Source organism: Asparagus officinalis, chromosome 5, assembly GCF_001876935.1.
Source record: "Asparagus officinalis chromosome 5, Aspof.V1, whole genome shotgun sequence".
In the NCBI taxonomy this organism is placed as follows: Eukaryota; Viridiplantae; Streptophyta; class Magnoliopsida; order Asparagales; family Asparagaceae; genus Asparagus; species Asparagus officinalis.
In genome coordinates, this window is record NC_033798.1 from 109,970,744 (window position 1) to 109,981,328 (window position 10,585).

At 33.2% G+C, this 10,585-nt stretch overlaps 1 protein-coding gene across 1 annotated transcript in view; it reads left to right on the forward strand.

The window, feature by feature from the left end:
* Nucleotides 2,526-10,585, forward strand: part of LOC109840654 (hydroxyproline O-galactosyltransferase HPGT1) — a 9,413-nt gene continuing 1,353 nt past the window's right edge. Inside the window, exons 1-8 of the mRNA XM_020409381.1 lie at nt 2,526-2,575; nt 2,661-2,710; nt 2,790-2,976; nt 4,205-4,268; nt 4,346-4,418; nt 5,782-5,905; nt 8,047-8,134; nt 8,242-8,292. Of these exons, the coding sequence (XP_020264970.1) occupies nt 2,814-2,976; nt 4,205-4,268; nt 4,346-4,418; nt 5,782-5,905; nt 8,047-8,134; nt 8,242-8,292 (563 nt within the window). The 5' untranslated portion in view covers nt 2,526-2,575; nt 2,661-2,710; nt 2,790-2,813. The remainder of the gene's footprint in view (nt 2,576-2,660; nt 2,711-2,789; nt 2,977-4,204; nt 4,269-4,345; nt 4,419-5,781; nt 5,906-8,046; nt 8,135-8,241; nt 8,293-10,585) is intronic.

Below are 10,585 nucleotides of genomic sequence, written 5' to 3' on the forward strand. Positions count from 1 at the left end.
TGAAAAGCTGGTCTACCACTTTTGAAAAACTATCTTATAAACTCATGTAAATAAACTAGATTTAACCCCAAAAAAATTATTTTATCCAATATTTTTGTCCTAAAAATAAAAAAAACACTAAAAGCCAACATAACTTATAAACTTCAAAACATAAGCCCTCTCAAACACCCCATTAGCCGGTTCCATAATTAAATAAACTTTTTATATAAATTATACAATATATATCATTCATGGGGTTCACCGAGTGAGAAGACATGATTGATGAATTATAGAGGTTCTCTACAATCAATAATGTATACCTATATCCCTTACTAATCGTGTAATCGATGTATAGTTGCCCGCTCTTGTGCGGTTCTAATAAAATTTTACTCCTCCTACGCTAGAATAAACAAAATTGTAAGTTCTTTTTTTTTTAACGAGTAAAGACTCTATCATAACACCTTATAAAATTTGGTGATTTCACTGATAGTTATAAGGTTAGTTTGTAAATTTCAGACATTCTATTTAAGATATAAATTCCTCATTCTTACAGGTTGACCCTACTGCTATAGGACTGCTATCCAATTTGGTGTTACCAAGGACTTTACACTCATGTTTCTGGGTAATTTAGGTTTCGTTTAGATACCATGGTGTTTCCCTTAGTGTTTTTTTTAAAAACACCATGGTACTACGTTTTTCCTTAAAATATTTTCAAAACACCATGTTAAGTATTTATGGTCAACACTAGTTTGACTCATTATAACATTAGTATTAAATATATTATTAATATATTATATATTAATTATAATAAAATATATTATAAATAAAATATTATAATATTTAGTTTACATTATTATAGTATTATAAGTATTAAATGTAATGCAATATAATATTGTATAATGTATTATAATATTATATTATACTTTAATGAGTTATATTATATTATATTATAATTATTACATATTATTTTTAAATAATTATATATTTAATTATTTTGGTATATCAATTTGTTATTGTTGTATATTATATTAATATTTTTATAATAATGTTATTTTATTATTAATATAATATTATACTATTATTCATATATATATTTATTATTAATGTTAATATTATGTTATTAATAAATTAATATATTATAATATTTTACTATTATATATATATAAAGTTATTAATATGTTAGAGTTTATTAATAATACTTTAGTATTTATGATATAAATAAATATTATTATATTATGAATATATTATTTTCATTAACATTTGTTAGCAATAAATTATTTTATTATCAAATTTATTTTACTTTATAATAAAATTATATTATTTATTACATAATATATTAATATATTATATTATTATTTATATTTACTAATAATATGTTATATAATATTATTATTATATTGTGTCTGTATTTGAATATGTTATTTTAATATTATATATTTTATAATTACTAATTCATTAAAATTTATTTACTAAAAATTTAATAATATTATAGCGATTATACTATTGTATAGTATATTAGTATATTATTATATTATTATTATTTATTATCAATAACTTTTTTATTATTTTTATTAGTTTTTATATTTTATTATGTATTTATTTATTATATAATACATTATTAACATATTAAATATTGGTATTTAATATGTTATTATATAAGATATTTTATTTATTATATTTTTATATTATTTAATAAATATTACTAAAATGTTAAATTAACTATAATATAGTATAGTATAGTATAATATAATAAGTATATTAATAATAACTCTATATTAATTACATCTAATATATTATGTTAGATATTATATTAACACATTCTTAAACTCAAAACTAAAACATCAAACTTAAAACACCTAAATGTGTTTTGAAATAAATATTGTGTTTTTGATTTGATGATGATTTAATTCAAAAAACACTACGGTTTTCAAACATATAGTATTTTGTTTTTGGCAAAAACACCTTTATTTCTCACGTGTCATTGGATTATTGGCGATCTATTTGTCAAAAATCCCACGGGCTAATTAAGATCGAATCAAAACATACATAAAAACGCGCGATTAGTATTTGGGGAGGAAGGTGAGGAGCCGTTTTTGTCCGTATCAAGCAGTTAGGGAAAGCAATTTCTTCTTTAATTTGCTTTCCTTCGAAGGAAATCAAAAGCTCCTCCTTCGATCTCGATCCCAAATCCGTTCGCTACCTCTTTTTTCTTGAAAAATAATCAAAATCTCAATATTGGATAGAGAAAATTGAAAGTGAGATCGCTCCTTGGATAGAGAAAAATAATCAAAATCTCAATCTTGGAGGGAGAAAATTGAGAGTGAGATCGCTCTTTGGATCTAATCCTTGTGAAGCATGCAGAGCCGAGGCGGATCCAGTCCTCCAGAGTCTGGTGCTTCGCGCTCGGATCTCCCATGTGATGCTCGCCATGTTGGCCACCATGGCCTGGTCTACGTCTGAGATTACCGCCATAATTTCGATCCAACTTTGATTTGATTTTAATTTCTCGTGTTGTTTATTTGGGGGATTCAGTCTGTGGCAGGAGTCGCAGAATAGAGTTTATCTTATCAAAGAGCTCGATCGGAGGACTGGGCAGGTAATTTTTGCTATAATTAGGGTTTTGTGTAATTAGAAATTGCACTTCAACCCTTAAAAGTTTGATCTTGACCCTTAAATTGCAGGGAAAATCCGCTATATCAGTTGATGAGACGCTAAAAGTAGTGGCTTGCAGGTAAATTTGTTCTCTTCAACTGGTCTGTGGTTTTACTTTGATGGAGTTTGTAATGAAATGTTCTTTTTTTAGGCACCAGCAAAAAAGATTGGCAGCACTTGAAATGGAGCTGGCGGCTGCGAGACAAGAAGGATTCAAAGGGACATACTCATCGGAGAGTCATGGGAATGATACTAGGAAAAGACCGACGGTCGTCGTAGGAATAATTACTACATTTGGCAGGAAGAGCAATCGAGATGCTATTCGGAAATCTTGGGTTCCTACTGGTAGAATCCTCCACCTTTTTGCTATTTCTGGTTTCTTTGTTACATAACACTGAAATGATGCCTGCATTGATGCTTATTTTGCTAAAACTTGCTTGGTGAGGGAATGATTCGAATGACAACTTTGTAATCCATAACTATCAGATGGTACAACTATCTCGGGTGAGTTGTGAATTTTTATATGGATGAATACTATGGTCACAATTTGGCAAAGGTTTAATGGTGAGGAATTAGTAAAATGGTTAAATAGTTAACCCATTTTCGTCAAAGAAGGGTTCTTGGTTATCGTGCTGTAAGGTTTATATTAATCGTTGAGTTTTTTCCCCTTTTCTCTTTTTCGTCTTTGGAAAGAGAGGACTACCATCACTTTATATATGAATGAAGGAGTTATTTTTTTAATCCATCTGAAGACGTGGATTAGTAAACCCCTCATTGAGAGGTAACTTCTTTTAACCCGTATGGACAGTTTATGTTAACCTTATTATTATTTTTGCATGTGACAATTAAGACGGATAAGATAATTTTACTTAGTTTTACACATTTTTATGTTTGACAAGTTAAAGAAGGGGTACCTCTTCTTAACCCCCTAATTTATCCCATTGCCAAACAACTCTTTAAGTCTCTGGGAGGACTGTTTGTGGTGGATGCACATTGACACCACTATGATAAATCCTATCAGAATTAATTTAGGTTATCTCCTGTTTGAACCTAATATGTTGTGCCATGTTCTGATAGCTGTTCCTCTTTAGTTTTCTTTGTAATTCAAAATACAACAAAGCATCTAAATGCAAATGCATTCTGATAGCTGTTCCTCTTTAGTTTTCTTTGTAATTCAAAATACAACAAAGCATCTAAATGCAAATGCAAAACATAACAAGGGTGTAACGTTCGGGCATGTATAAGGAGATCAGAAAGTTAAGTAGGTAGGGGTAATGAAGAGAGGAGTAGGGGTAGATCTAGACAAACCAGGGACTAAGACAGTGAAAAGGAGATTGTAGTTGTTAATTTATCTGAGCACATGTCCCTTATCTGAGCTGAATGAAGGAATCAAGGATTCATGATATAGTCCACCCAGAAGAGTATCAGCAAAGAAGTTATGTTCTTTGAAATCTGTTATTAATCATAAATGAAAAATTAAGCGTTTACACTTTTTGGATGCAACACGTGATGATTATTGAATATCATTGTGCTGCCAGACTGACATCTTCCTATGGGCTTTGTCTTTATACAGGTCCTGCATTGAAAAAGTTGGAAGAAGAGAAAGGTGTTGTTGTAAGATTCGTGATAGGAAGAAGGTCATCTGCTCTACAAAAGTGAATCAAAAATATCATTTGAAGTTTCATGTCTAACTTAGCTAGTTTCTTCATTGCAGTGCTAATCGAGGAGACAGCATGGATAGGGCTATTGATGAAGAAAATGAGCATACAAACGACTTCATTTTGCTTGTATGTGTAATTTTTCCGTAGTTTCTCGTAATGCAACGTCAAGTACCTTTTCTGTCACATTATATGTTTATTTATGGGACAGTTGTTTGACATGCTCAATAAAAGTGTTCATTTTCAAGGGAATTTAAAGAATTTAACTTGACACCTTGTTTGGTACGCGGGAATTGAGTGAAGTGAGAATGGAATGAAACAAGGGTTAGAATGGAATTAATGTCAGAATGATGCTCATTTCCATTCTCAGGTTTGGATGCAATTGGAGAATGAAGTGGGAATGAGCATATGTGAAAGTTATGTATTTTTTTTATTCCCACTTAAGTGAGAATGATCATTCCCTAACATCTCGTTGGGAATGACCATTCCCACATAAAATGAGAATTGATGAGAAGTGGGAATGAGAATTGTATAGCTTACAAAAACACTTCGTGTTTGGTACAAAGGAATGAGAACTGGGAATTGGCATTTCATTCAAACGAGACGTAAGTGTTTGATTGCTCCTTAAGAGGATTTCACAACTGCAGTGTCGGTATCAATACATACACATCGATTGTGCATGCTATATTTAACTAGAATGCTGTTTGACGTGATAAAAATATGATCATAAATTCGTAGATTTCCAAGGGGGATTTAATATTTAGTTTCCTGTTGGATGCCATAGGCTGCAGTTTAAGGTGATGTCAAGAATAGAAACCTTTTTACTGCTTTTGCCAATATTGTATCTGTTGTGGGATATGTTGACTTGATTCCATACACTCTTGCACTGATAGTTCCGTTTGGTGTGGACTGCTACTCTGTGCTCTGCGTACTTAGCCTAAACAGTGAAATTCAAATGGGCCCTTTCGGGAACCAAACTGGGATAACTTTATTTATCTAAGCATCCTTTTCTAAGGATTTGTGTATTTTAGTTGTATTACTGATAAGTTGTCTAAACCTGTTGAATCTGCTAATCTGCAGTTTTACGCATTAGATTTTCAGGGTTCTTCACTAACATTGAAAATAAAGAAACTTGTGTCTGCTTCTGCCTGTCATTTTTTTTTTTGTGTTCATTCTGGGAGATTGTAGATCTCTCCTAATAGAACGCTGCCTATTTAACTGAAAACTATAGCACTATCATGTTTCTCTAATGGGTACAGTATGTTCACCTGTCCCCATTGTTGATTTTTTTACGTGTTAGAAGTATATATTTGTCTAATATCACATGTCAATATGAAGGTCTGCATTAGTTTTGGCTCGATATGGAGTATACATCTTGTTATTTATCATGTAACATTATAGTTCTTGAACAGGACAGTCAGATTGAAGTTTCTGAAGGGGAAAAAATATATATATATATATATATGATAATGATTTTCTTGTTCTTCTACAGGACAAACATATAGAAGCCTCTGAAGAAGCTTCAAAAAAGACGAAAAGGTTTTTTGTTTACGCAGCAAAGATATGGGATGCTGAGTTCTATGCAAAGGTTAATGACGATGTTTATGTGAACATTGGTAAGACTCACTCTTTTTGGTTCCATTGATTCCAAGTCCCATGCTATATACACTAAGACATTGTAATAAGTGTTAGTTAAGAACTGAAACCTGTTATGCATATTAATCCTTGTCAGTCAGACTTGGTACCTTAACTGAACTTCGATTGGACGTCATAAGATGTTGCTCTTTCTTCTCATTGTTTTAATCCTTTCCATGCTTTATTTCGATATCAGTTATCTAACAGATTTTCTTAATTGAACCAATCATAGTTACAACATTAAGAAATCTAATTGTATCTAACTTCTTTGTTTAGTACTCAATTGTCCTCCCCCTCCCGTGCGGTGGCTTGCCCTCAGTACAGGGCTTAAAACAAATACATGACAAGGATCTGACATAATTTAATTTTTTCAATTACCATGACAATGATCTGGAAGATGACAATCTCAACAAAAATCACCAAAAATGTAAAGTTATACCAGTTACAAGTGCAAGCAGCACTGCTTGTTACAGATCCACACTACCGTGTGACGAATACCTCTGAAGTCTTTACTAAGCAGCAAACAGAAATATATGTTTAACTCACTACATAAAGGTAGAACGAGTATAACATAGACCTCAGGCACAGAGAACATACTAGTCTGATGACGCACTCTTTTGATTGGATTTTAGTGCATGTTTATTGTACTTATATCCAAAGGAGGCTAAGCTATGTGGTAGTCTTGGTTAGAAGCGCCTCACAGGCACAAAAAATAAATTTTCAGATAAATAACAATGTCAAAAATGAAAGGCCAAAGCTTTTACATTTCAAATTAAATAAGATGGAGGTTTCAGTATTATTTTGCCCATCTATACCAATTTCCATTGAATTTCTGGAGCAAGCCCAAATGTTGATATTGGTTGAACCTAATAAACTGAACATGAAAATGCTAATATTGGGAATCTACATTACTTCATGATCAAACAAAAAGAAGGCTTCTAGAAATTGTAGTTCAGAGCCTTGAAATAAGCGAAAAGGAGAAAAAAGAGCAGAGGGACATACTGCTTTTTGTGTAACAAGTTGCTACTTCTGCTACAAGCTGATTCTGCTTCTTTATGTTGTTGAGGGCTCAAAATGACCGAGGGCAGGCTAAATGCATAAATCAAATGTCATTTGCTTTCAAGTTCCAAAATACAATTCCACATCAGTTTTATAAGTATCTGGAGTCAGAATGTTTTTAGTTCCAACCCATTTGATTTATGTAATGGGTGCAAATAATTTCATTTAATAATAAAATTCTTGTAAGTTTGCAAATCGACACCATCATATAAAAACAAATTTTGTCACTGCCTATGTCTTACAAAATCTTCTTTTTCATGTACCCCATCACAAATTTCTCACACCTAACAGACTACAACAGGAAACATACATACAACTGAAACACACACACACATAAACACACGCACACGCGCGCGCACATACAAAAAAAAAAAAAGAGAATTAGTATCTGAAATCACTGAGACGAGAATTTTAAGGAAAGCCCATAACTGAAATCAAATTCTCAAACTTCGACTGCCAATTTCTCGTCAACCTTCTAGTGGCTAGCGTGCCAATTTCTGATCAAGACAAGGGCAGTTAAGGCCATGCAGGTCTGGCTTCTTTGCTACATTGTCTTGGCTTCAAGGACCAAGAACCCAGATGAATATATACGATGTTAAGCTTAAATATGGTATTGAATGTAGACAAATATGTTACTGCCTTCGTTTCATGAAGTAACATAGAAAGCACACTTGCCATATTAAGCGACATGAACCCTGCTGGACCTCAAGGTTTCAGCCTGATCCTAGATCATATTCAATTATCAGTTAAAATATTTTTGCTGCTCAGCTAATCACCTCTTGCTTTTCCATTTCATAGCACATGCATGTGCACATATCATGTTAGCTTCATATACTTTTCCAAAATTTTATATTATTTACTGAATGAACTAGTTGAACATATATGTTATATTGGCATAGTTTTTATTTACCTGTACCAGGAACTCTTTCAGTAGATATTGTTTCTAGCAGTTTACTTTTGGGTGCATTGTTTTGGAATTTTTTTTCCTCCAGTTGTAGCAGGGGGTTCCTTGTGCTTTTGCTTATAATAATAGAAGAACTACTAAATGTTATTTTCTTTATAGATGGACTAGGGGCGATGCTTGCAACTTATTGGGACAAGCCTCGTGTCTACATAGGATGTATGAAATCTGGTGAAGTTTTCTCTGAAATGTGAGTGTAGCTAAACTATCTGTAATTAACTTGATTTCTTTTTCTCCTCTAAGACACTTATTTACTTTGTCCTTTACTAATTATTTTATTTCACTCTGTTGATATAGGAGTCACAAATGGTATGAGCCAGATTGGTGGAAGTTCGGTGATGGAAAATCGTAAGTAACTTTTAACTGACTCTTCATCTAGCTTATGGAATCATCACCTTAAAACGAATGTTTGGAAATTTCTTTGTGCATCATTTAGATTTTTGTATTGTGCTTGGTCAACTTCAATCTTTAGGACTTCTATTGAACATTGAAGTTTCAACATTCTCAGAGGGGTCATGGAGGTCCTTTTTTAAGTTTCATCTGTGGTGGTGGTGGTTGTAATCTCTATGGATTGGGATAGTTACATTTCATGTAACATTTGCATAGCCATGAGAAAGATACCCAATTCTTAATACTACGCAAGGTTATAGACTTGTAGCATGTGCCGGCTGAACTATGGAGAAAATGTTATATAGGTGAAAAAAAGAGGTCAAACTGCAAGGATCGTGCACGTTCATCTTCCTGATTATCTTTACTTGTGCTCAGAGTCAAATGTGATTGTACATGCCTTGAATTGATGGCTTGCATATTCACTGCTAGCTTAAGGCTGAGTGAGGATCTATGTTAGGTAGTGATTAGGTGCCATCAATTAACAACATATCAAGCAGAATGTCTACATTGCAATCAGAACCCGGCCTTGGCATGGATTGTTCATGTGTTATACTAATGACTAATGAGTGTTGTTTTCTCAAAGACATTCGGACAAGTGCCCCCATGCATAGCTTTAGGTGCTAATATCTAGTTGGCCATATTTGGGTTTCAGTCAAATCAGTTACATGTTTCATCTTATGAACACTCTATTATCAGTAGCTTGTGATACTGAGGACCTATTCAACAACTATAAGGGTACTGCAAGTACAATGGGTATAAGGGTTTTGTTATTGTCACATAGAAAGGTATTCTTTGAGCAAGGATTTTTAATTTGTATTTATTGGGGTGCACACTCGATTGAAATCATGTTGCAACTTACAGAGAGTCTGAACGCTATTCCAGTGCCAATCTATACGCAATTTTTGGTGATGTATTAGCATTTCTCATGCCATTTAGCAATTGAGAAGGCTTTCCAAAATTTCACCCATTTTCAATCTGATGTATATAAGTTGAAACCATTTCATTTGGTTTCTTGCTTCTTGCAGTCAGTATTTATGAAGTGAAAAGGTGCCAAATGCAAGTTATAGGAAGATGGATATATATATAATTAATACATGTGATTTGACTTCTGTTTGTACTAAATTCATGAAAATATTAATCTATTGTTAAAGTCTTCATCCTGTGGATTAAGAAAAAAAAAATATGAGAGTAGTTTACCTATGGAGAAGTGCTGAAACTATTGTAATACCCCAAGATAGTCCCACATTGACCAAGAGTGAGCATTTGAAGGGTTTAAATAGTGAAGTCAAAGGCCTTGAGCAACTAGTGCTAGCAGTTTTTGACGGGCGGATTGAGCCAAACAATGAGTTACTCTTTGTGGGTCTCATGGCTTACATTGCAGCAACGGGCTTGTGGGCCTCGGGCATGACGAATGGCATTGGAGCAATTAGCCAATCGAAAGTGTGGAGTCAATTGCTACGCTAGATTAAGTGTTACACTGCGTGTGCGTGGTGGGAATCACCTCTAGAATTCATAGGAACCACCTTTAAAGTTCACATCGCCGGGTGGTGATACTGGGACGGACCAATTGGCATGCTGTGACAAGGACATTACATATTTAAGGAGGGGCGATTCTAATACCCCAACATAGTCCCACATTGACTATTGAGGAAGAATGTGATGGGTTTAAATAGTGAAGTTATATGACTCAAGAGTAGCTAGTGCTATCACTTTTTGGTAGTGGATTGGGCTAACGAATAAGTTGCTATTAGTGGATCCCACAACTTACATCACACCAACGGGCTCGCTGAGCGAGCCCTGAGGCATGAAGCTGAACAAGCTTTGGTGATATGTCTTATAAAAGAAAGATTTTTCATTTGAATAGCTAACCAAAAGGGAAATAACAGAGTGCTTCTGAATAAGGGAGTACGAGAAATTGTTCTCGTGTGCCAATACATCATGGCCCATATTTATCTCCCAAAGCTCATATCTTGGGCAGCAAATGGATAAAGAGACAAATTGAAAAAATATACAATTGTTTAAATTGTGCAATATGGTGAGAAATATGGACGGAACATCAAGAAGATGTTGCCCCTGTTTAAGAAGACTAAAATTTATATTGATTAAATAGAGATAATTAAAAAGGAGATACTCTTTTCTTTTCAACATAAGCAAAACAGTTAGTGGTTTTATAATAAAAAAATCCGAATTCTGTCAAGAACGTCATACATTGTCAATTGTGGTGTATAACTATTGTTTGGTTTGTGAATTA